This window comes from Lontra canadensis, unplaced genomic scaffold (genome assembly GCF_010015895.1).
Source record: "Lontra canadensis isolate GAN:19392208 unplaced genomic scaffold, GSC_riverotter_1.0 scaffold128, whole genome shotgun sequence".
NCBI classification, from domain to species: Eukaryota; Metazoa; Chordata; class Mammalia; order Carnivora; family Mustelidae; genus Lontra; species Lontra canadensis.
The window spans coordinates 3,825,585-3,853,061 of record NW_022631122.1 but is presented as its reverse complement, the minus strand read 5'-3'; the positions used below and the strand labels follow the sequence as shown (position 1 = coordinate 3,853,061).

Below are 27,477 nucleotides of genomic sequence, written 5' to 3'. Positions count from 1 at the left end.
TTTGAGATTTAGAAAATACCAGATTCTTAAAACAAACACACACACACACACACAACAAACAACCCACAAATATCCTGCTCTCCACCTTTTAACAATTGTGGGAATGTTCCAGTTTTACTAGCTAAGCTTCATACAGAATTTTAAATTATACTTCACATTCTTCCTGCATTAAAATGACGAAGGGTTGGGGCGCCTGGGGGGCTCAGTGGTTAAGGCCTCTGCCTTCGGCTCAGGTCATGATTCCAGGGTCCTGGGATCGAGCCTCACATCGGGCTCTCTGCTCAGCGGGGAGCCTGCCTCCTCCTCCTCTCTCTTTCTGCCTGCCTCTCTGCCTACTTGTGATCTGTCTGTCAAATAAATAAAAATCTTTAAAAATAAAATAAAATAAAATGACTAAGGGTGAAGTGGAGTCTGCTGCTGTTGTGAAGCTCTGTGTGCTCAGTGGGACGGCATCCAGCAACCCGCCACCTTCCACTGTCAACGAGTGCAGGCTTCTAGTACGTTCCTAGTGAAGAGCCTGACGGGAGAGGCAACTAGATCTCTCAAGGGTTCAAGGCTTCTACTGAAAAGGGATTTAACGACTTGTTCCCCTGGGAGAACAACCCAACCGAGTTACGATCACCTGAGATTCACGGGGTATTTGTATTTGAATTCAATTCTGCGCCTGAAATCTGGGATTCGAGGAGGAACCCACTGGAAAAAGACGAAACGGGGAGGACCACTACCTGCCAGCTTCCCAAGGAAGAGCTTCGGCTCAGAATTGAAAACATCGCTTTACAGATGTCTCCCAATATGAGAGGCTATGTGTAACTCCACTGTCGTTTTGGGATTTCTGAATTCCGCCCCCCAAATAATGAAAGGAAAGGTCATTAGTGGCGATTTCTGAACACAGTAAAACTCAGCATCTGAAAAGCAAATCGGCATTTTTGGAGTAGAAATGACTTTGCAGTTCATAAGTTACTAATTGTTAGCTTTAAAATGTTACCTGACAAAAAATAATTAAGGAATTACTGGGAGATAAGCTGATGACTCTTACTTCTTTTCAGAAATGACTACATCAACAATGGAGTAGAGATGATCAGGGGGCCCAGAATGTGTTGAAAATGTGTTAGGGCCTGTGTGTCAGCTCACAATTCTTTCCAGTTCTTCCCCCTTTTTGGGGGGTGGGAAGGGGAAGAAAAAGCACTCCCCAGAGTCCACTAGTCAGGCACAATCAACGTGTCTGAATTCTCCTAGGGACAGTTGGGGAGCCCCTATTATCAAAGTGACCTGAACATCAGTAAGTACAAGATGGAAAAAACACTAACAAAAGTTTCCTTTAAAGATAAAAATAGAATAGGAAAAAATTTCACTCACAAAACCATTTCATATGCAAATGGACATCAGCAATTAATAAATACCTCTACTTTATTTGCCTGAAGCAGACGTGACTTTATTGTAAAAGATGGTTTTAATCATGGATCAAGCAAAATGAGATGCTTGTTAGTAGAAGCTCAGAGGCAACACAGTTAGTCCATCAAGTTAGTGAACTCTGTACCTTCTCCTATGAATGGGAGGTCTCCTGACAACATCCCCCAGAACTCGCAATGAACTGAAAATGAATGGTGGAAGAGGTCAGTGTTGAGGTGAAACAAATGGACACAAACGCATGAAGCACACAGACATCACAGGCTTGGGGGAGACACAAGCCACTCAGAGAAACAGTACAGGAAGGCAGGGGACGAGAGAGTGTGGAGGAGGAGACAAACCACAAAGGCCTGACGGCCTGACAATTTCTGGGGAGGGTTACTCTGCTTCCTCCTTGTTCCAAAGAGTTAATCAGATGACAGAGGTTTATTAAATTATAAAAGGATTAAAAAAAGGCCATCTAAAGCGTTCAAAGGATTTTCTTAAGACTTTAAAATTCAGGTCATATAATATGCAGACAAGGCTATAAGCATCAAACTCATTCAAGTCCTTCCCTCATCTCCAGAGGCACTGGGGCGGTGGTGCAAGGGGACTACCAAGGCTAGGCTCACATGGGAGCGGCCAAGATATTACACGGGCTGCACACAGGAGTAATTAGGTGATAGGGCTCTAGTCTTCGCTTGGTCTTAAGAGCACCATGTAATCTGGGACAAATCACTCAGTCTGAGCTTTAATTTCCTCATCTGAGCTACAGGAGCCACAGTCAAGCCAGCTCTGAAATCAAAGTCACGGCAAAAGAACCCATAGCGGGTTATAAAGAAAAGGGGATTGTGTTTAGAACAAACCCCCATTTCTGGATGCCGTTAGCATCCTGACAGTATGTCAAGAGACTGCTTTTGCTTCAGGAAGGGAATTCTGGCTATAGGGATCATTCCCCACATCCTGGCTTATTTTTTTTAACTGGTGTGAATGCTTTTTTAAAATATAGTGTGAATAAAGCTGGGAAGGAAAGCTTTTAGAAATGGCTTTTTATACAATCCATGCTTTCAAATGTACATAAAAACTACCCAGCAGAAAAAGCAACTGCTGATTTTTCAGGGCAGCTCCTGAACTCTATCAGAGAATAATATGGAATCACAGAAAGAGCACTTAACTAGGAGACGAGGAACCTAGTTACTGGTAAGTGGTATCAACCACCTACACCTGTCTCATCTGTGAACCTGCAGACAATGCCACCTGACTTGGGGAGAGGACTGGAAAATCACAGGGACAGTCTGTTGTGAAACAAGTCTGAGAAGAGTAGCACATGAGCCAAGTGTAAGGCATCGCTGTGAGCTCCACGAAGGCAGGGACTGTGGCTCATTCACCTGTGTCCCCAGAACCTAGAAATGCCCTGCACGGGGCCGGCGTTCAGTATGTGTTGGTGGGATAAAAGAATAAGCGAGGGGGCAAGTGCCCTCAGAGTCTACCTACAGCTCTGAAATCGGAGCGACGTTATGAGGAGGCAGGTCAGCGAATTAAAAAAGAGAAAAAGCCATAACCGCTCCAGGTGAGTTTGTCACATCACCTGTGTTCACACCATCAGCCTGCTCCCTTGGCTGCCTTTCTTCAGCTGGAAAGTAGCTGGGGTGGAAGCACAACTTGGTACGTATAGCAGGCATCACGGCACTTGGTCGTTAGACTGAAAGCCGTCTGCTTAAATTCCTGAAAGCAGCCTATGGTCAGAGGCCGACTCCAAACTACCTCCTGCCAGCCTGCTTCCGCATGGAAGGTCTGACACGGGGTCAACATACGCACGCCCCCGAGGACTGGAGGGTACATGGAGAAATACCAACCATCCAATGATACCGAATGATTCGTAAGCTCGCTTACTGATTAAATAATCATTCAGACTCCGTCCAAACATTCTGCATTAAGAAATGGACCGCAATTTCTGGGAAGCACTTTGAAAACAGATGGTGTAGGGGCACCTGGATGGCTCAGTGGGTTAAAGCCTCTGCCGTCAGCTCAGGTCATGATCTCGGGGTCCTAGGATCGAGCCCCGCATCGGGCTCTCTGCTCAGCGGGGAGCGTGCTTCCCTTCCTCTCTCTGCCTGCTTCTCTGCCTACTTGTGATCTCTATCAAATAAATAAATAAAATCTTAAAAAAAAAAAAAGAAAACAGATGGTGTTGAGGCTGAGACCTCATGTTTGCTTTTTAATTCAAAGTCAACAGGACACTATTCCCTTCCACAAGTTTTTAATCTATAAATGTTATTAACAGATCTGGCCTGAATGACTGTTAGCATTTATTAAACACTCGCCACGTAACAGGCCTATTTCACTTGCAATACTTATTCTTGCAAATACTCTTGCAAATACTTACAGATGAGAAAATTAAAGCTCAGAGGGGTCAAGTAACTTGCCCAAGTTTATCTATATAGTGAGTTACCGAGCTGGGGTCTGAACCCAGGTTCTCCTGACTCCAAAGCCCATCTGCTTTCTTCCGTACCATGGTGTCTAAGTTCTTTTACCACGACAACACAAAATCACAGAATCAAACGCAAGCGGACATCGAGAAACGAAACCAACAGCCCTGCCGGGTCCACCTCACCTGCGCTGGTTCATTTCTGCATCGCTGGCCGCGTTCTTCCCAGGACCCCAGCTGTGCCTCCGGAAAGGGGACAGGGAGCGCATGGAGCTCCTCAGCACAGAGCCGTTCGAGGGCACCTCGGTGATGCTGTCCATTTCCTCCTCCTCCATCTCACCTGAGCCGGCAGCTTCGCCCTCGCTCTCTCGACCCTCAGCTCCCACGCCATGGCTGTAGAAGCCGTCAAGACCCTGCTGATCTCTGGACCTGTTCAAATTTGAAATCTGGGGGAGGGACACATCACTGCCGTGAGAAGAATGTCGATCCAGGGAAGCGGTGTCGTCGGTGGACGAACTGGATCCGGTGATGTCACAGACCAGCGGCTCTTCCTCTGGCTGTCAAAGAGAGAAAACACCCACAGTTGGAAAGGGCACGGCCTCCTTACTGCCGACCCCGCAGTGGCTTCACAGCGGCTGCAGAGTGGGCAGGATGGGCAAGATCACAGTTGGCATCAAACAGGTGTTTTCTTTTTGAAAGCACAGTCCCAGTCGGATTTAGAGAGTTCCCGATGAAGGGTGGTCGAGGTCTGTACTCTCTCCACCCTCTTACTGGAGGTAGGTACACAGATCATTCCTTTTTTTTTTTTTCTTTAAGATTTATTTATTTATTCGACAGAGATCACAAGTAGGCAGAGAGGCAGGCAGAGAGAGAGGAGGAAGCAGGCTCCCTGATGAGCAGAGAGCCTGATGCGGGGCTCGATCCCAGGATCCTGGGATCATGACCTGAGCTGAAGGCAGAGGCTTTTAACCTACTGAGCCACCCAGGTGCCTCCAGACCATTCCTTTCTTACAGGGGAAAAACATCTAACCCGGGTTCAGGTCAGTTCCACAGGCCAATACCACCAACTGAAACAAAGAGAACCCTTATGTATCCGGGGCTTCTGTATGAAAACTCTAAATCCATATACTATTAGGTTTAATTCCCTCCCCAAGCTTTAACTAAAAACAAGGTTGTCTGTTTGGCTGCCATAATGTCAACCTGAAGTTAATATTCCCGAAGGAAGTCTGTAACTGTTTTAAGAGGCCCTTTGAAAACCACAGAATAGCTTATGACCCTACCTAAAATCTGCCACAAATGCCCACATTCTGGCCTTAAATGCCTACCTGGAAGAAATCTATTCCTTTTCTCATTTCACTAGGGACTGGCCGTGTCATCGAGCCAAATTACATATAAAATAATCAGTCCTGGCAATGGAGTCTTGAGCACGTGATAAGGTTCTTTTCTTGGCTAGTGTCAGGGGGTTAATAGTCCAGTTCTGATTCCCAGTAGCCCAACGTTCTGTTTGCTACATACACCAGAGCACAGAGTGTGACAGGTGAGGGAAAGATAAGCATCCTGAGACTCGAAGGATGAATTTATCCAGAAGTAAGTACAAACATCTAGAAGATGCATGATTATGCTCTCAGATCTGGGCACTGAACTGTCTTAACATCTTTATTTTATTGTGTTCTTCCAGGAAAGGGAGAAGGGACTAGGGAAAGGCATTCTGTGGTTTATTTTTCCTCCTTCACAGTACTTTCCTAATTAGCCAGTCTACTCAAAGTTTTAATTAAGAGTGAAGAAACTTACAGTTCTTTGAGAAAGATTTTAAAAATTATGAGAACTAATGAGCCTTTGGGCTTTTGAACAGAAAGTAAGACCTATTCTCTAGAAGGAGAGTATTTTCAAATGTTTACATTAACACTTCAAAATCATTCTCTACAACTTTTGGGCTGAATCTCTTCCAGCTTATAGGAGTTTTTTTCTACTCTGTGGCAGCTGGTTTCCTCAGCTAATTACTCTTGAAATGATGTGTGACGGATGAGATGAAAAGGGAGATGTGGGGGTCATCGGGACCCAGACTGACTCTCAGGCCCTCCTCGTACACAGGCACTGAGCAGGGACCAAGACGTGAACTCAGGCTGATTCCAACTAAAACTGCCCTGCTCTGTTCCCATCATCTTTAAAAAACCCTGCAGGGAAAAAAAAAATTAATAAAATAAAATAAAAAACCCTGCAGGGGTGGGGCAGGCACCTGGGTGGCTCAGTCGGTTAAGCATCTGCCTTCGGGCCATAGGCACCCCAATGTTCATAGCAGCAATGTCCACAACAGCCAAACTGTGGAATGAGCCGAGATGCCCTTCAACAGACGAATGGATAAAGAAGATGTGGTCCATTTACACAATGGAATATTACTCAGCCATCAGAAAGGATGAATACCCAACTTTTGCATCAACATGACGGGACTGGAGGAGATTATGCTGAGTGAAATAAGTCAAGCAGAGAGAGTCAATTATCATATGGTTTCACTTACATGTGGAACATAAGGACTAGCATGGAGGACATTAGGAGAAGGAAGGGAAAAATGAAGGAGGGTGGAAATCGGAGGGACAGACAAACCATGAGAGACTATGGACTCCGAGAAACAAGCTGAGGGTTTTAGGTGGGACGGAGTGGGAAACTGGGTTGGCCCAGTGATAGGTAATAAGGACGGCACAGACTGCATGGAGCACTGGGTGTTATGTGTAAACAATGACCCTTGGAACACTACATCAAAAACTAATGATGTACTGTATGGTGACTAACATAACACAGTAAAAAATAATTATTTAAAAAAAAGGGGGGGCGCCTGGGTAGCTCAGTGGGTTAATCTCAGGTTGTGATCCCAGGGTTCTGGGATCAAGCCCCACATAGGACTCTCTGCTCAGTGGGGAGCCTGCTTCCCTCCTCTCTGCCTGCCTCTCTGCCTACCTGTGATCTCTGTCAAATAAATAAATGAAATCTTATTTAAAAAAAAAAAAAAAAAAGCATCTGCCATTCGGCTCAGGTCATGATGCCGGCCAGGATCCTGGGATCAAGCTGAGCCCCATGTCATCAGGCTCCTTGCTCATCAGGGAGTCTGCTTCGCCCTCGTCCTCAGCCCCTCCCCTCTCGTGCTCTTGCTCCCCCCACCCCCTTTAAATGAATACTTTAAAAAAAAACTCTTCAAAAAAAGCCTCTGCAAGGACAAGATCTCGAAGCCCTGTGTTCCCTACACTGGGCCACACTGTAAAATTAAATGATGCTTTAACCAAGTAGACTGTAAAATCGGGTAGGTAATATTTTAAAATAAACTCAACTGTTCTCTTTAAGTTACCGAGGGTTAACCTGCACGTCTTAAAGCGTTCAATCATGGAGCTGCTCTCCAGAGAGAGGAACAATGTAGACAGTCACAAATACTGACTTTAGGATGTCTTGGCTTTCTCAGTGTGTCCTCCCCTCAAATGTAATTTGTTAAGATTAGATCATACAACACAGGAGCTGTGTCCTTGCGTGAAGAGGAGAGACATGGGGAGAGACATAGGGAGGTAGAGCTTGAGTCCACGGAGTGCTGGTCAGCAGCAGAGGCTGCGACAAGAGCCGGGGAGAGATTCTCCCTCAGAGCCTCCCGAGGAAAAGCTGCCGCCCCTCTGGTACATGGACTGTAGGCCCTCCTGTCTCCCAAACCGTGAAAGAATACATTTTTGTTGTTTCATGCCACCAAATTTGTGGTAATTGGTGATAGCAGTCCTAGGAAACTATATACTCACCCTCGAGCTGCTTTGTTTTTAATTCTCAGAAGAGTACCAAGGGACAAACAGAAGGGCCACGTAAAGCAAAATGCATGATGGGCTTATTGTCAAACACACAAGCTAGGCTTTGAAGGAAATGAAAATGAGTTCAAGTTTCCATTTGGCCATTTATCATATATTCTCACAAGCTGGGGCTTCCCGATGAGGAAATGATGTGCGGACGACAGAACAGGTCCTTCCTCTTGATTTGGCACCTAATGGCCTTGCAGGGGCACCGCCTTGAAAGACCACCTGTTATCTCTGTGGTACTTTACTCACCCGGGACTTAACAAACAAGCATCCACCCTTTTGTAAGACATTAAAACAAGATGGGAAAATTATTGTTGGCCTGTTTGTACACATTTTAAGGAAGAAATCTGTCTGGCACAGATCTGCGACACGGTGTTGATCCTGGTGTGTGCTAGGACACCTCCTAGTGTTCAACAATTATGAGCCTGTAGTTATTACTTGGAAAAGGGAAAACCAGGACAAACTCAATAATTGAGGTCAGTCTTCATTCCTAAATATTGGAGGTGAATGGTTTTTCTTTAATGCCGGATTGAATCTAAAGAAGGCTCTGAATTACTTTTGCCCAAGACTTATGTGTTCTCAAAAGAATTTCCCAGCTTCATGATGTCTTTATGCTACCCTGGCAGAACAGAAAGTAGTCAGGGGTGTAATAAAAAATTAAACCCAGAATATGGTCTCAGTCTTTGTGCTGCTACGCATTGGTCTATGGATGAGCCACTTTCTCAATGTGTCTACCTAAGATGATGATCTTTCCATCGGAAGAGGCCAGACCTTAATATCAGGCAAGGTACTGTCTATTTTCATCATGAACAGAGGGAACAAGTGGGTTTTTTAAGCGTCTGATTTTTTTATTCCCTTCCGGTCTCTGAACTAATTAACTTATTAATAATAAGTTCTTATGGATATCTGCCAAATAAAGAGATACAAGAAGCAATATTTTCACCATTGTCCCCTCCCCCCCACAGAAAGTAGCAGGTTTGGGGATGTTGTTTTTCCATTTATAAACCAGAAGGGGAAAAATTATGGCTTCTGTCACATAACAGAATGTTCCATGCCTAATATTTGAAGCCATTCTTAAACAGTTTTTGAATTATATATTGGGTCTTTCTTTGGAGAAGTCTTTTCTCTTAAAATGTCTGCTAATTGGGGCATCTGGGTGGCTCAGTGGGTTAAAGCCTCTGCCTTCAGTTCAGGTCATGATCCCGGGGTCCTGGAATAGAGCCCTGTGTTGGGCTCCCTGCTCAGCAGGGAGTATGCATCTCTCCTTCTCTCTCTGCCTGCTTCTCTGCCTACCTGTGATCTCTGTCAAATAAATAAATAAAATCTTAAAAAAAAGTCTGCTAATTAAATGACTTTCAGAGACTTGTATTAGTCCTGATTGTCTGCAGAAAAGGTGCCAATGTAGTTTTTCTTCCCTTAAAGGCAGATGGCCAATATAATTCTCTGCTAAATACAAGTTTTTTTTATTTTTTGTTTCCCGTAAGATGCAGTACTGGGAGTGGGTTAGGACGGAGAAGGAAGAGAGACGCAGAAAGGTAGACACAGGAGAGGAGGGGTGGCTGGGAGCTGTGCTTGTTTGTGCCAAAGTGAGTGCACTGGAAGGAAGACAACTGAGTCTAGAGCTGAGACTGACACATGAGCCCTTCCTTCCACGAGCTGTCCTGAATGGTTTTCCTCCTGCATATGGGAGGATGGAAACACACACAAAAACTATCGTGGCTACCAACAGCTTCTTTTTCCTTACAGTTTATGCCATCTTGAAAATCTGCAAACGGTGATCAGGCTTACAAAGATCTCTAGGAGTCAAAGAGAAAGCTTGCAAAAAATGGGCCTAGTGAGTAATACAAAGGCTTGTCCACAAGCTCTAGCCCCCGTGCGACAGCTTGGACTCTGGGGGCAGTGACCCAAGGATACTGTTTTGCTTACTTTAAGGTAAAATAAAGTAGGGAAACTGAAATTACAAAATAATGATATAAATAAAAGTTAACGAAAAAGGCTAAATTAAATGCTGCTGCTGTCTACATAAAGCTGGGGAAACGATGACTTTTACTTGGGTATACGTGCAACGTGACTATTCCATAAATGTGATTAACGATTATTTACTGGATACTTGCCACATGGGGGGCTCTGCACTAAGTGATTTAGATGTATTTGTTCTTTTCACATTTGACTTAGTAGGTATTATTCTCATTTGATACACGAGAATCTGAGGTCTAGTGAGGTTACATAGTAAGATTCTAATTTAACTGGTCTAGGGTAAGGGCCAGATTCTTTTTCTTCTTCTTAGAGCTCTCCAGATGATTCTAAGTACAGCTAGGACTCAGTCCCATTATTATATACAACAGATCTGTGATAAAAAATGTTCTAAAAAATTAAGATGGACTCCAGTCCTACATGTAAAAGCCAAAATTATAAATGTCCTAAAAGAAAACATCTTGATGGGGGGGGGGGGCAGACAAATCAGTAACAGGACAGGACACAGGTAGCAACAGCCATAAAAAAAAATGGATGCATTATACTTCACCCAAATTCTAAACATTTAGTACAACAACACATGTTTATGAAAACAAACAGGGAAGCCATGCACTGCAAGAAAATATTTGCAAAACATAATCTAATGAAGTACTGGTATCCAGGATACCATATACAATTCCCACTTCTCAACAACAAAAAGACAAACAAATCAGTTTTTTTTTTTAATGGGCAAGAAATGTGAACAGACACTCCACAAAGGACGATATGCAAGTGGTCAATAAACACATGAGAATGTGTTTACCATTATCGCTGGTTGTCAAGGAAATGTAAATCGAAACGGTAATGAGCTACCACTACACGCACACCAGAAATGCTAAAGTTAAAACAATTATACATGTTGATAAGAACACAGAGCAACCAAAATTCTCATACACTGCTGGTGAGAATGTAAAATGATACAACTACTGTGGAAAAAGGTCTGGCCACTTTTTATAAGACTAAACTTATACCTAACATATGATCTATCAGTTCCACTAGTCTACCCAGTAGAAATAGTAACATTCATATTCTGTTTGTATGAGGCTCTGAAATAAAGAGAACTAACCTGTGATGGGAAAAAATTGGAACAGTTGTTGCTTCCGGGGGTTGAGACAGACTGAGAAGGGGCATAACCAAACTCCCCAAAGTGAAGGTAACAGCCTGATCCATACGGAGGTTTGGGTTATAAAGATGAATGGGTTTGTTAAAAGTCACCGAGGTACAGCTATTATGGAAAACAGTAAGTAGGTTCCTCAAAAAATTAAAACTAGAACTGTTCTCTAGAATCTAGCAATATCCTACTTCTAGGTATATATCCAACGGAAATTAAGCCACGGTCTTGAAGAGGTACCTGCACTCCCATGTTCTCAGCAGCCAAGACATGGAAGCAGCTTACGCATCACAGACGGCTGAACAGGTAAAGTAAATGTCACTCAGAGTTTAAAAAAAAAAAAAAAAAAAAAAGAAGAAGAAGAAGAAGAAGGAGGAGGAAACCCTGGCATTTGGAACAACATGGATGGACCCTGAGGGCATCACGCTACGTGAAATAAGCCAAAGACAACTTTTACATGATGTCACTTCTATATGGAAACCACAAATGGCAACTCTGAGCAACAGAGTAGAACAGGGCTTCCCCAGAGGGTGGGGGAAATGGGGAGATGTTGGTCGAAGGGACCAAGCTCTCAGGAGATGAAGCAATTCTGAAGACCCCATGGACAGCATGACGACCACAGTTGCTAACGATGCATTGTGGACCTGAAGTCTGCTAGGACAGTGACTCTCACGTGTTCTTATCACCTGCACAAAGAGGTAACTCTGTAGGTGACAGACACTTCCGGCCTGATTGTGGTAAGCATTTCACAACTTGCCTATCAAAGCATCTTCTTGTACATTTAAATATGCACAATTTTTATCCGCTATAACTCATAAAGCCGAGGGAAAAGTCACTGAACTGTGCATTTCACTGCATGGAGAATTTATAATAAACCAACAAAAAACAACTCTATTACTGAATTCTAAGTATTTAGGGGTAAAAGTGGATTGTTACCTGTAGCTTGCTTAAAAATGCATTAAAGAGGGGCACCTGGCTGGCTCAGTGGGTTAAAGCCTCTGCCTTCGGCTCAGGTCATGATCCCGGGGTTCAGGGATGGAGCCCCGCATTGGGCTCTCTGCTCAGCAGGAAGCCTGCTTCCCCACCTCTCTCTCTCTCTCTCTCTCTCTCTCTCTCTCTGCCTGCCTCTCCACCTACCTGTGATCTCTGTCAAATAAATAAAATCCTTAAAAAAATTAAAAAAAATGCATTGAAGAAATTAGATGCACCAACTGGTGAGTAGAGAAAGGAAGGACAGTTGCACAGGTGTGTAACAAAGCAAGGGTATGACGTTAATGGTGGAATCCAGGTGGTGGGTGCTCACTGCACAGCTCTTCCATCTTCCCTGGATGCTGCAGCATTTTCTCAATAAAATGTTGGGGGAAAATGCCTGACTGGCTCTCTTAACCAAGAATCACATCAGATTGGTAATGTATAGGTATAGAGAGAAGGGTAAACATTATATATAATATATATATATATATATATATAAAAATATAGAAACTACACACTTTCTATTACCACACCCGAAGGAATGTTTAATATTGCTAAAATACTAGTCCTTTAATTTTTAATAACTTATTCATTAAATATTTATAAATTGTTGTCTATGATACTCAAGGCACTCTGTCATGTGCCTTTGGCAAATAACAGCTTATGTTTTAAATACCTAATATGTGCCAACTGCTTAATACATTTGTGTGCAATAATTTGTCTAAGAATCTTAAGCATGTGATAGTGAGCTGCTTCACAGTTCTGAAATTATAGTAAGTTTCAATACTTGTGCATGCATAAATAATAAAGTTTTTTGAATTTGGGTTCTTTAAGTACAGCTACTTTTATACCTGAAAGGCTAAAAACTTTTTGGCTTGGTGACCAAGTACTTGAGAGCGAACTAGCGTAAGAAAGGAAGTGTGCTTCCTTAAGACTTAGCATCTTAGGGGAGTTACTCGGATTTTCTCAGTTGTGGATACATTTTACAGCCTAGAGAAAAAAAACAAGGTGTGAGCTCTTTATCTAATTCTCCTTGGGAAAAGAGCGACTATGAATATTTTCGTGGACTTCAATTAACCTTTTGGATAATAGGGTAGCCGAGATTATGTATTTTATGATCACTCTTTCTTTGCAAGTGCCAAGAAAAAGTCCAAGATTTCTTCCTATTTTAAAAACATAACCTAGGGGCGCCTGGGGTGGCTCAGTTGGTTAAGTGTCTGCTTTTACCTCAGGTCATGATCTTGGGGTCCTGGGATCGAGCCCCGCATTGGCCTCCCTGCTCAGCGGTGAAGCCTGCTTCTCCCTCTCCGCCCAACTCGTGTGCTCTCTCTCAAGTAAATAAATAAAATCTTTTAAAAAAAAATCTAAATTTTATGCTGTTGATCTATGGAGAAGACGATGACCTTAGAACTAGCAAATATTCAGAAGAGTAATCAGGAAGCTCCTCTCACCCGAGTCATATTTACTGGAAGGCAGGCTGGATGGAAACTGAAGGGTAAGGCAAAGGGTTTGTGACCAACACTGCAGGCTGAAGAGACCTCTATGAGGCCAGAGTATGTGTGTGTGTGTGTGTGTGTGTGTCTGTCTCTCTCTCTCTCTCTCTCTCACACACACACACACACACACACACACACACACGGCTGTAGGAAGTGACCTAACGCACTACTCATGGTTCGCAGAGAAAAATGTTGTATGCCTTGCCCAGAGATGACTTTTTAGAGACGGGAGAGGGGAAGGCACTCCAGGACAGGGTGATGTTTCACAGCACACGCTGTGTGGCTGTCCACTGAGGCAGCCGGGGAGGGACACCACCCTGCTTCTGTATAAATCACTGGCTATTAAAGCAGGTGTCTGGAGATCGAGACAGGGAAGAGATCTGAGAGTCAGGCCTACGTACGATCTCAGGACTGTGACTTACCAGCTGAGTAATCTGGACGACACCTCTCTACCAGTCAGAGCCCGCATTCCCTCAGGAGTTTAATGAGGATAAAACCACCCACCTCACAGGGTTGTGGGGAGCTCAAAATGAGATCACATACATTATAAGAAATTCGGGTCAGTGTTGAGTACACAGTAACCACTTTGTTAAGTATTAGCCTGTCTCTCTCTTGCTCTCTGCTCTCCCCTTTTCCTTTCATACGCAACCCCTTGGCTTTAGGAAAGCTAGAGAAAACTCTTATTGCAAAACCTCTCCTGGTCACAACCAACTTTGGGAAAGTGGAAAGAGCTAAGAGGAAGAACCCTCCAGATCTCGCCCCAGGCCACGCGACATTCTCGTGCTCGCACAAAGAGATGACGGTGCACCCACCGTTTCTGGTTTTTCTGAGCCACTGCGGTACAAAATGTGGGTAGAAGTTGCTCTGGGGAGTATGCTCCAACTCTTAGCAATTCTATCTGTCTAGTCATCCTGAAAAAACTGCCCAATCTAGCACCAGCCATTCGTCTGAACAATCTCCTCAACGTTTTTGGCAGTTTGAGTAAGGACGCAAAACAGAGGAAACTGGAATTCTCTTTAGTTAGGAAAATCACTGGGTTTAGCGAGCAGAGATCACTACCATTCTGCAGACATGGCAGCGTCCAGGGACGAACTCTCACGCACCTAGGAGGGAGCAAGCAAGTCTTTCTTAATGAAGACTCCGCAATTTTATTTATTTTTTTAATTTGACAGAGAGAGAGATCACAAGTGGGCAGAGAGAGAGAGATGCGGGGCTCGATCCCAGGACCCCGGGATCATGACCTGAGCCGAAGGCAGAGGCTTTAACCCACTGAGCCACGCGGGCGCCCCATGACTCCGCAATTTTAAAACACCTTTTGACTATGAAAAATTTCAGACACACATAAATGTTTAACAAATCCCCGGGTATTCATGACCCAGTTTCCGTGATTGTCCGTGATTCGATTTTGAAGCGGGAACTAAGAGATATCATCTGTTTATCTAAGACACAAATAAAATATTCTGAGAGACATGCCCCTTCAGAATGTCATTCCTCTTGGCAGTGGGGGATGGTTCAGAAGTCCTTACAATGAAAATCTCAAAGTCACAGTGGAAATTACCCAAATTCTATTATTAAAAAAAAAAAAAAATCATGATTTCCCTCTTTCTAGATCAACTCAAAGGAGGAGAGATCTTCCCAGGGTGCAGATTTTTTTAGTTTACAGAACCCACTGAATCAATCTGTTGCAAGTAACAATGACAGGAATCCTGAAGTTCTGTGAATTTTTCCAAGGACCCTCCCGGAAGACAGTGAGGACAAGGAAAAGGAACATGGTGGAAAAGAATTAGGGGAGGCCAAAATGGGCACATGAGAGCCCCTGGACAAGTGAAAAGAAAGTGTTTGAGGGGACATTTACAGAGGCTTTAAATATGCACTAGCCCAGGATCCCAGGATGCCAAGCCTCTCCCGTAACTTAAGGGACAGCTTCACAAAGGCGTGCTCACAGCTGCTGTGTTTCTGCCCCCTCACCCCCTCGCGATTAAGACAACCACGTGTGGTGTGTGACTGAGCACCACTGCGGATCGTGCTGTGGGAAAGCCCGCTATTCTGCTTCTCAGGAGACAAAACAGAACTCGCTGCTACTAGATACAAACATAAGCAAAAGAAAGCAAACCGCCCCCATCCCCCGACCCCTCGGCGAGCCTCAGATGATATGAAAACACACGGTGACTCATGTGCATGGGTCTGGCTCTTCACTGGGGAGAAGAAAGTCTGGGTTCCCCAGCAGAGATCTAGAAAATTCCAATTAAGCAGGCTAGATGAGGAGGGGTGACCTCACCAAGCTGGGCAACGAGCTTCAGGCCTAAACACATTAATCAGAAATGCCTCTATGGTTAGTTTACACACATGACGTGTTACAGTCTGAGCTGCGGTCCCTTCCTGCCCACTGAAAAGCATTCACCTTCCTCTGATTTAATTCACACCAAAGGAACTCCCATTTCGTTAGGTTTCAAAGCCTGCGTGTGACCAGCCACAATGCTACAGAGGATAAAGTGGCTGATGCCTTCTTCTAAGCCCCGGACACCTGGAGCTCCCTTCTCTGGAAGGGAGGACACTTTCTTCTCCAGGATCACACAGAGCTGGAGATGCTCAGTACGGTCGGCAGGAGTCGCGTACTGGGGCGGACAGTACCTTGGGGAAGATAATGCTGTCCACTTCTTCGCTGGGTGAGTGAAAGAGGTCAGAGTCACTGCCGGATTCTCTTTTGAGGACTCCTTGTTTTGAGGCACACTCTCTGCCCAGTCCAACATCCAGGAAGTTCTCACATTCTGAGGAAGAAAATATATTCAGCCAATACCTTTTCATTGCAGCAATTCGCCTTGTAAGTCAACCAACTAACGTCCCCTCCTTCCAGTATTAAGCAGCTGTAAAGGACATGGTCAGATTAGTAGCTTTTTAACTCTAGTATCCCAATTCTAGGGTGACAGTTACTATAAGACAACCATGAGTTTGCCATGTAAACCAAAGGTACCAAAAGATAAAATGGCAATTTAGAACCAGAATTCCATCTATATTTAGGTATTTAAGTGGTAATCTTTTCCCCTTGGTAGTTAAAAAATATTTTCTTTTGCTACTAAAATCAGATGTCCTTTATTAGGAAACTATGTGATAGGGTTTATGGCCAAATTTCTAAGACTTAAGTTCTTTCTGGAAACTTGTTACCCAGCCAATACTAGGATTAATAAAGGAGGGGAAGCATATCTAAAACAAACGTCAGTATATTGCACTTATGGGTTCTACTGAGTAATAACAGAAATATAATTGTTTAGCTTCTACCTTAAACAGACCTGACATTGGGGGAATAATGCACTAAAGAGAAATGTATCCTCTAGAATCTGTCTTCAGTTCAGAAACTATCCTAGGGACACTGGTGAATCAGACAGAGGGTGCCCTGGCAGAAACATTATGCTGTAGATCAAGGAATTCTAAACACTCAGTACACTGAAATTAGTAAGGTATTTAACCCACTTTCTCCTATTAATTCTGTACACAAAAGGGACATAAGACCTGGAAGCAAAAGAATTAAAAATATTTGTATGCGGTAAAAGCAGGAGCCCAAAGAAAGTCAGCTAGTGGGTAGATATCAACCTCCTTCAAGAAGTGTGGAGAGTGAAGCATTTCCATTTCAGTTAGCATTTTTATATGGGATTCAGACAGACATATATCAACTCTGCAGATGATACTAAGAGATGACGGACACAACAGATCAGAAGGCTACCAGGTCGTGAACACGCCACCTGGAGGTTTTGGTTGAAAGCAGATTCAAGAGGGGCTGATGATATAAGGTGACAGCAAAACAAAAAATACCGATGGCTTTAGACTCTATTAATAGACAATGTACCCAAGTCCAAAATGGGGGCAGTCCTACCATTATGTGACAGCTAGACTGCACCCACAGGATGATGTCTGTCCCTAGGTAACATTTAAAGTCAAACACTGATAAACAGAAATGCATGCATGGTGATGAGGTCACAACAGTGGAAACACTCGAGAACCACGTGGCTTGCCCAGGAGCTTGAAGAAAATGTGTCTAAGGGCAGCTGCAGATGTGCTGTGTGCTGTTCCAGAGGCCGAACAACAAGCCTGCTGTGTGGAAGCCACGGAGCTTTGCTAGAAGTAGGCTTCTGAGCAATGGGTTGGGAGTTTCAGAAAGTAACCTGTCACTTCACCAGAAGGGGTGGAACAAAGGCTGAACGACTTTGTCAAGAGGTTTCAGAAAAGATGCATACACAGAAGGGGAAGTGGAGATTAGACAACCCCCAACGTCTCCCTAAATTCTCAGGGTCTATGTTTGGACAGTAATTGTACGTGTGTGTGTGTGTGTGTGTGTGTGTGTGTGAGAGAGAGAGAGAGCACATGTGTGCGTGCACACTGCAGGATGAGAAAAGAAAGTTTCTTCTTATCTGAATTAGCTAATTATTGATCATTAATAAATTTTTTGCGCTGGATTAGCTGGGAATCTTAGAGGAAGGATCAAAGAAGCACTGTACTGGTATACAGGTCATGAACTGCTTGACCATAAAATTACCTCCTCTGTCAGTTAGTATTTGACTAGGTATTGGGGATTATCCAAATAAAAAGAGATATTTAGTCTGTGTATGTGTGTGGGGTAATTTACAATCTTGTAATAGAAGCAGACATATGAAGAGACAGTTCCAACACAGAAGTACACAAAGGATGCCACCAGGAGCGAGGCGGGGCCCACAGATTAATCTGAAAATGTTTCATTAAAGGAAAAAAAAAAAAAAAAGACCCTAATCTATTTCAATCTCGGTTGGTCCAAACTATTTCTGAGTGTTTCATTCAATGGGAATAGCCTTGCCTTTAAAAGACTGGAAATCATGGGTATTCTGGACCACCCCTCCCGCCACCAATTTCGGAGAGTATGTACTCATTTAGGTGGAGTTGGTGTGTGTGACCTTTCTACTTCTCCCCCTTTCCCCACTTGGAAAAATCAAAAACTCCATTTCATGGTTGAAGGGAAAACAGGGGGCTGGCCAAGAAAAGAAAGGGCTGTCACAGCAACTATGCTGAGCTGCTGGTCTCCAGCTGGCAGGCAAACAGACCACGTCCCAAGTCCAGACTGGAAAACAAACCAATTCAAGACGTTCTAATGGAAAATTCACAGGGAAGATCCAGATTCAGCCCTGGTAGGAAGAGCTCACCCAGAAAATAAATCTGGGCCAGCAAATCAAGCTGGAGGATGACTCCGCTGTGTGATACAATCCTAACTGTTGAGCTGGAGGCCGGCAGTGGGGGGAGAAGAGTAAGTAAACAGGGAACAAGGGGGAGAAAATGACCCTAAGCCATCATGAAACCCCACAAAAGGCAAAGCTCATTCCCACCCTGTGTCACAGGCCTTCCTACCGGCCCTCTTCCTTAAGAATAAGGGGGAGCAACACATGCAGGTAGAAGCAAGAACACTGAGCACTGACTGATTTTAGAGTCGGCCCTGTTTGGCTTAAATCTCCCTCCACTGACTTAGCAGAAGGATCCCAGGAAACAAGTCATTTAACCCCTAAGCCTTCATTTCCACACCAGTGAAATGGGATGATCAGAACTTCCCTAAAACAGCTGTAGAGACCGTTAGAAAGAATTTATGAAAACGGTAACCAGAGCCCTGCCCCTTTGCACACAGCAGGTGTGTGACAAACACACCTAATGAAGTCGAGCCTTTGGGATTAACCTACGCTGTGCAAGTATCTGGTAAGGACATTACCTTGACGTGGGTCAGTCCTGTATTATGACTCGTATATAAACCTACCTATAAACTTTTGTGTTCTGAGACATTAACTTCTTTAAAAGCTAGGAAAACGTGTCATTTTTAAGATGCTGTCTAGTCATTTGGGTCTAAAATTATACACATGCAAGCAAATTATAGCAGGCCATGAAAGACAGGAAAAACCACCAGCAGCGCCCACTGGGATTTGCTGAACCATGCTACTCAGGATGCACTGGTATTTATTTGTACTTAAATAAATCTGTATTTATCCATAATGGAGGAATATCGAAAGTGATTTTAAAACATGTTATCCTCCTTGGTTTTAAACTATTGCTCTCTTGAGCCGTATTCGTAACATAAATGAAACCTCCAGGATCCAAAAGGCTTAGAACTCACCCCAAAATTTGCTAAAATCAAAAACTCAGGTCTGAAGCTCCATAGCAAAATCCAGATCTCGGATGCTGTTGCGTGGAGGGTTAAAAAGACCCACTCTAAAAACACCAAAGTAGTTATGCTTGGGGCTGGAGTATGGAGTGGACACGGTCAACAAAATCCAAGAGGACATCCTGGGGAAAATGCTCAGGGGTTCAAAATTCCTTTCTTTAAATGAGTAAACTGAACTCCAGCATGAGGAGAAACTTAAGACAGTTTCACTGCGTGCATGGCTGGGTGTTATTGTACTTTCAGAAAAGACCCTGAACAGCTCAAGGAACCAAGATACAGGAAGTAGTATACTTTTAAGTAGAAGATTCTAGAGGGCTGGGTGGGGTGTTAAGTGTCAGCTAAATCCGTGAACAGGGTCAATCTTACAGCATGCTGGGACCCTAAACAAAACTACAGCATAATATCCTCCATGTGAGACAAAACTAGGGAAGAACACTTTTCATTTCTGTCTCTAATACTTCCTTCAGAATAAAGTCGAAGAGTTGAGAATCAGTAGGAAAGCTCTTGGGAGATACAGGATTTGCAAAGTTTGTGTTTCGATTTAATACTACCACAGGACATCCACAACTACCTGTCAGTGAGGATTCAGTAAATTTTAAAGCAGGTCAGTAAAACCTATAAAGGTAAACAGAGGTGTTGCTGACTCAAGCCGACTCAAGAGCCCAGGGTACAAATTACCAGCACTCACAACAGGCCCAGGGACTTACAGTTACGCACCGTGTCATTCAGGCAACATGCCCCACTGAGAGCTAGTAACTCCTGAGAGATGGGAGACAATAGAGTGCACAGACATTAGGGAACTTTCCTTACATCACTGTGAATTAGTGGCTAAACCTGGGGAAAAAGATGGGCATCTTAACTACCCACAAGTTATATGCTATGTCATTAACAAGCCATTAACAAGCCAGGGCTTAGCAGCTGACCCTCACCTATTGTTACTAACACTTCATGGGTGTTTAAGGAAAGGCTCCATTGGGACAATACTTCCAAAGTTTAGGGTTCTCAATCCTGGCTATGCAGTGGAGTCACCAAAGGAGCTTTCTCAAAGATTCTGAGGTCCAGCTCACAGCCTAGGCCCTATTAAACCACAACTTCTGCGAGCAGGACCCAGGCAGCGGTGTATTTCTATATCTCCCCAGATAACTTTGATGTGCAGCCAAAATGGAGAGCCACAGGATTAGTTCTCAATAAATATGTATAGTTTTATCAGACTGAGAAACCACGATCCTAGGTATGTGCCCAGCACAGATGCCTTCACAGAAGTGATGAGTCAAAAAGCCACATGTGAAGATTCACATGATTCACATGAAATTTAGGTTAATTCTAGGACACTCCATATTCTCAGTTGAGACAAAATGCCTACAAACCAAATCACACATACCCCTCTCTTCTGATTTACTGCATGGCACAGTAAGGAAGGACAGTACTCCAAAAGAGGTCTGTAATCAGACAGGGACTGCAGTGTAAAAAATGGAGATTTAAGTCACAGTTATTCAAGCACCTGGAAGTTGGAAGACCACTGCTCACCTGGGCTCTCTGTGGGGGCCAACAGAGGTGCTGTATCGGGGCACGGCTTTATCGTACACCAGCTTTCTCGATTTATCTGAAAGAAAAGAAAAACACATCGACTTTCAGACAGCGAAGTAATGTGAGATGATTTTACAGCTGCTGCAAGTGTATCTGTTGTACCAACACTCTTACCTTTTTAATACTTTATTGTCAAGTGAGAAAAATTAGGACAAGAAAAAAATCCTTTTCACAACACAATCAAGGCATGCTATGCTCAATTAAGGCTCCAATAAAAGCAACAGGAAAAAGATACACAAAGAGAAAACCTGGTGCAGGCCAAGGGTGAAATTTAAAAAAAAAAAAATTAACAAATGCAATGCATCCAAGATTAAAATAGATATTTGATATCTTTACTTGCAAGTTAAAAAAAATACAAAAATAATTTCTATGTATTCAAGAGTTACTGTCCACTGGAGATCAGACAGTAGAGAATTCTATGTATTATTAATTTAATCCCCACAATAGCTACAAGAAGTTTGTATTACCCGTATCCAAAGAATAAGCTCATCAGTGTTGCTGAGGTAGTAAGCGACAGGACTGGCAATGGAAAACAAGTCTATGGGAATCCAAAGCATATTAAGAAGAAAACATTCCCCTAAAATATTTTTTTAATTTAGCCTTTACAGCTCTCAGTCATCTAACTAACATCATAACCATCTACTATCATTAAATTTAAAAGAATATAATTTTTTAAATTACCATGAAAGATTTCAATAGTACTCTCCCCATAACTGATAAAACTAGACACAGAATCAGTAAGGATACAGAAAACTTGAAAAATATTAGCAACCACTTTGATCCACCCAACACATACAGAGCAATTCACCCAACAATAGCAGAATACACATTCTTTTCAAATAGTCATGGAATGTTCACCAAAGCAGACCATATTCTGTGGCATAAAAGAAGTATCAAATTTGAGGATTAAAATCATACTACATATGCAGTCGGACCACAACAGTATCAAAATCAGAAACCAAAATAAGAAGTTACCTGGAAAAACCACAAACATTTAAAAAAACAAAACAAAACAAAATAAAAAAAAACACACAAAAACTTAAAAATCCATGAATCAAAGAAGAAATCTTTAGGAATCATTGTGTAATTAGTTAAACATCAGAAAATATCTCAAACTCAAAAATTCAAACATAACATATAAAAATTTGTGAGACAAAGCTAAAACAGTGTTTAGAGCAAAATTTGTAACATTAAATGCCTATATTAGAAAAGAGGTCGCAAATCAATGATTTAAGTTTCTACCTTAATAAACTAGCAAAGGCAGACTAACCCAAAGCAAATAGGATAAAGAAAACAAAGAACAGATGTCAATGAAATAGAAAACAGAAAAATAAAATCAGGGACGCCTGGGTGGTTCAGTCAGTTTAGCGTCTGCCTTCCGCTCAGGTCACCATTCCAGGGTCCTGGGATCGAGTCCCATGTCGGGCTCCCTGCTCAGCGGGGAGCCTGCTTCTTCTCCCTCTGCCTGCCCCTCTCTCTCCCTCTCCCTCTCTCTGTCCCTGACAAATAAATAAAATATTTAAAAAAATAAAAAGAAAATTGATGAAACCAAAAGCTGATTCTCTGACTAGATCAATGATATCAGTAAAGTCTACCCAGATTGACCAAGAATGAAAGTTAAAAACTGCAAGCATAAGGAATGAAAAGAAGTCATCATTACAGATCCTACAGACATTGGAAGGATAACAAAGAGATATTATGAACATCACTGTAACAGATTCAACAAGTTAGATTAAATGGAAACATTTCATGGCAACCGCAAACTACCAAAATTTGCTCAAGAAGATAACCTGAATACCCTTATTCTATTAAAGACATTGAATTCAGTTAAAAACCTTCCTATAAGGAAATCTACAGGCCCAGAAGACGTAAGTGGTGAATGCCACCAAACATTTAAGGAAGAAGTAATACCAATTCTACACAAACTCTTACACAAAATAGAAAAGGAAGGAACAACACACAGCTCATTTGTATGAGTCCAGCATCCCCTGGACAGTAAACCTAGACAGACATTATCAGAAAAATATAAATCAAAATCCCTCAGAAACTCAGCTGCAAAATCCTGAACGAAAATTAAGATACTGAATCTAGCACACAGAAAAGAGATCAAGTTGTCAAGACCAAGTTCATTCCAGGAATGTTGAAAAATCAATTTATTAACAGACCAAAAATGCCACAAATTAATGATTATCAAGAAATGCAGGAAAGTGTTGGGCAAAAGTAAACATCTATTCATGATAAAACTCATAGAACAGTGGAAACAGAAACGAAATTCCTCAGCCTGATAAAGGGTATCTATTAAAAAAAAAAACAACACACACATACACACACACACACACACACACAAAACACCCACAGTTAGCATCATACTTAATAGAGACCAAATGCTTTCGCTCTGAGATCAAGACCAAGGCAAGAATGTCCACGCTCATCACATTTATTCCACACTGTATAGGGGTTTCTAGCCAATTCAGTAAAGCAGAAAAAGAAATAAAATGCACACGGATCTGGAAAGGAAGAAATAAAACTTCCTTTATTCAGAGACAGGATGACTGCCTCCATAGAAAATCCTCAGGAATCTACAAAACTGCTGCTGGAATAAATCATCTTAGCAAAGTTGCAAGATACAAAGTCAATATATAAAAAAGCAGCACTAGTTCTATATGTTAGCAGTGAACAATTAAAAAAATTAAAAACAAAAGTAATACTATTTACAATAGCATCAATGAATATAAAATCATTAAGAAAATCTGAGTAAGACTTGTATTCTAAAAATCAGAAAACACTGAGGAGGAAAATTAAAGCATGCTTAAATAGAGACCTCATGTTTATACATCAGAAAATTTAGTCCTGTTAAGTTGTGAATTCTCTCCCAAACGATCACTACTTGATTCTAAGATTTATTACAAAAGGTACAGTCATCAAGCCAGTGTGATACTGGCACAAAGACAAACTTTTAGATCAATGGAGTAAGAGAAAATCCACAAACAGACCTTCACAGATATGGCCTATTGATCTCTGACAAAGATGCCGAGTGTTATTCCAACCAGGAAAATAACATTCTTCTGAACAAATAATCCTGCAACAAGTGATATCCACGTGCAAACAAAAAAAAGGTTGGCAGGAAAAAAAAAACCCTGAATATTTGTAAGTCTCCCTCAGATCTTTTATCAACTATAAAAATGAACTAAAAATATGCCTAAATATTAAAACTACAAGACTTCTAGAGGAGGGGAATATTTTTGTGATCTTGGGTCAGGCAAAGATTTCTTAGCACACATGAAAACCTGAAAAAATTGACCACATCAAAATTAAATTTTTTTGCTCCTCAAAGGCATTGTTAGGAAGATGAAAAGACAAACCACAGACTAGGAGAAAATATTTATACAGGATCTATCTGCTAAAGGACTAGTAATAGAAACTATATTAAAATATAAATTATTAAAGCACATATTAAATTATAAATGACGACGAAAAACCTCTTAAGATGCCATAATAAGACAAACAAACATGTTTTAAAATGGGCAAAAGACTTGAGAAATTATTTCAACAAAGAATATACATGACTGGCAAAGAACACAGAAAAGGTGCCCAACATCATAAATCATCAGGAAAGAGCAAACTGAAACCACAAAGAGTAATTAATGGTCCATATCAGAATGGTTAAAATTAAAGACTGATAATACCAAGTGTTGACAAAGACATGAAGAAACTGAGCACTGATACGTTACCAGAAGAGCGTGAAACAGTACAGCCGCTTCAGACAGCAGGTTAGCAATTTCTTATAACGTCACTAACAGACATTTGATACAACACAACAATCCCAGTGACGGGTATTCATTCACCCAAGAAAAACAAAACATATCTTCCCACAAAGAATTCTCCTGGGATTCTCAGAGCGGCTGAGCCCCTGACTAGAAACAACCCAATTTGCTGTCAACAGGTAAATGGCTAAACAAATAGTGGTACATTCATACAATGCACCAGACTCACAATAAGAAGGAATGAACCACTGATACAAACAGCATGGCTGAGTCTCAAGATCATGATGTTAATAGAAAAAAAAAAAAAAAAAGCCAGACAAAAACATCACCTAGTACATGGTTCCATATGGTATTTCAGAAAAGGCAAAAATAGCGTGAGAAGTTTTTTAGTGATTCGACTGGAGGAACCAAATGACTGCAAGGGACAGGAGGGAATTTTGGGAGTGACGGCAATATTCCTACCGTGACTGCAGAAGTTGCTATACATAACTTCAAGATATTATTATACATTACTTAAACATTTGTCAAAACTCATCAAATTGTTGATGCGTCAACTTGACTTTATATAAATTATATATATACAATATAAATTATATCATATATAAATGACTTTATATAAATTATATCCCAACAGAACTGAAAAAATCCCTTAAATATAAGTGCAATATGTGTTTTTAGTTTTTATAACTCCCAAACACCTTAACATGACAATCCTCTAGTTTCATTAAAATTTAGGAACCTTTGCAAAAGTTCTTTATCTCAGGATATTTTTCATTGCCTTCTCAATTCCATAGCCAATGAGTAAACTGAACGTTCTTGGCCTTCAATATGTAAGGGACTGATTATACCTTTCATTTCATTTTAGGCATCTGTATATTAGAAAAAGTAAGTTAAACAATTTGCAAAATGTATAATATATATAGATAAATACATAATGTGACTAATACATTAATCGTATGTAACTACAATAATGTATTGTTTAAATCGAAATTAAAAAATTAATCTATTTATCACAATTAACACATAATGAAATGAAGATTAAAGCAAATCTTTTTTAAAAGATTAATTTATTTGAGAAACAGAGTGAGCATGAGTGGTGGTATGGGTAGAGGGAGACGGAGAGAGAATCTCAAGCATACTCCACACTGAGCGGAGCCTGACACAGGGCTCGATATCACAACCCTGAGATCATGACTTGAGCCAAAATCAAGAGCTGGAGGCTTAACCAACTCAGCCACCCAGGTGCCTCTAAATCAAATCTCTTCAACTGAATACACTCATTTCTGAATAACGGTGGTGAGAACATATTAATGGTGAAGGAACAGTCTTCATGGGTCTCTCTTATCTTCCCCAGGTCTTGTGAGCAAAGGCACTGATTGTCCTTTTGTTCTAAACTATCTTTTCCAAAAAGTCTGTGTATCAAACAGCCTTGAAAAATAGAGATACTGTTTCTTTCCGTAGCAAAGGGTAGGTTTGTTTACTGTCTCGCATAATAAAGATAATGTCTCAGTCAAGGGCAAAGATCAGGCAGGCTCACTGCCCATTATAAAAACTGAGGTTTCCTAAGGGTGGGGTTTCTCGACTGTGACACAGCGCCCTCCTGCACTGCTCTGTGCTGCCCTTGGGGGACTTGGGAAACAAGAGGAACCAACAAGGAAGCGATACGCACGGTGCTTTTTTGTGCAATAAGCAATAAACTCATTTGTCCCTGGACCCAGGAGCCCTGTGACTTCAGCTAGCACCCTAGAAACTGTCAGGCTAACTTGGGAACCTTCAAGAGGGGTAAAATCTCGTACCTATCGCAGTTTTGACAGTTAGTATATATTAAATAGTATTAAAACATTTAAACACAGTGGAAAGCAAAAGTCTCTTGACAGAATCACACCTATGTGGTGAAAAACCTTAATCTGATTCAGTTTTTCATTGAATGATTATGCTTGAATAAACGTAAAGAAACAATATCTACGTTAGCTTTTCGGTAGTTTACCAAATTTTTCTTTACAAATTACTTTTTGTTTTTTAAATGTAATTTGGGAAATCTTCTATTTTATCATAGCTTTAGGCTGGCAGGAAAGTTACAAAGATAGTACATAGTTCTTATTTGCCCCTCCCTCCCCAGTGTCTCTAAGAGGAACGTCTTACATAACCCTGGTACATTCGTCAATAGTAGGAAACTGACATCAGTACATTACCATTAACTAAATTCTAGACTGGATTTGGATTTCGTTTCTCTTTCCACTAATGTTCTTTTCTGTTCCAGGATTAATACCAGGATACCACAGCACACTGAATGTGTGTGTGTGTGCCTGTGCACGTGCAAGCGCACACGCATGTGTGTTTAATTTGGCATTTTCACATCTTTACTGGGATGTAACTCATATACTCTAAAACTCACCCACCTAAAGCATATGATTCAATGGCTTAGGATCCTCGCAGAGTCCTGTAACCGGTAACAAATGTCTGAGTTTAGAACACTTCATCCCGCCAAGAAGATACTGTATCTGCTAGTCTTCGTACCCACCCCACCTCTACCTCCCAGTTCTGGGCAATCCTGAGTCCACGTTCTGTGTCTGTGGATTTGCCTACTCCAGACACTTCACAGAAACGGAACCACACATTACGTGGTCTCTGGCGACTGGCTGCTTTTCCTTTGCAAAGAGTTTTTAAGGTTTCCCCATGTCACAGCACGTATCAGTACTTCATGCTTTTACTACCGAATCATCTTCCGCTGTG

At 41.9% G+C, this 27,477-nt stretch overlaps 1 protein-coding gene across 11 annotated transcripts in view; it reads right to left on the bottom strand.

Moving 5' to 3' along the window:
• Positions 1-27,477, bottom strand: part of AKAP13 (A-kinase anchoring protein 13) — a 313,801-nt gene that overhangs the window by 75,867 nt on the left and 210,457 nt on the right. For 8 of the 11 annotated variants that reach the window (XM_032842356.1, XM_032842358.1, XM_032842357.1 and 5 more), the window contains exons 9-12: positions 20,921-20,996; positions 15,859-15,995; positions 4,001-4,371; positions 1,538-1,591 (exon numbers count right to left, since the gene is read on the bottom strand). In XM_032842356.1, coding sequence (XP_032698247.1) covers positions 1,538-1,591; positions 4,001-4,371; positions 15,859-15,995; positions 20,921-20,996 — 638 coding nt within the window. The remainder of the gene's footprint in view (positions 1-1,537; positions 1,592-4,000; positions 4,372-15,858; positions 15,996-20,920; positions 20,997-27,477) is intronic. The other 3 variants (XM_032842363.1, XM_032842366.1, XM_032842367.1) reach the window with 1 other exon arrangement.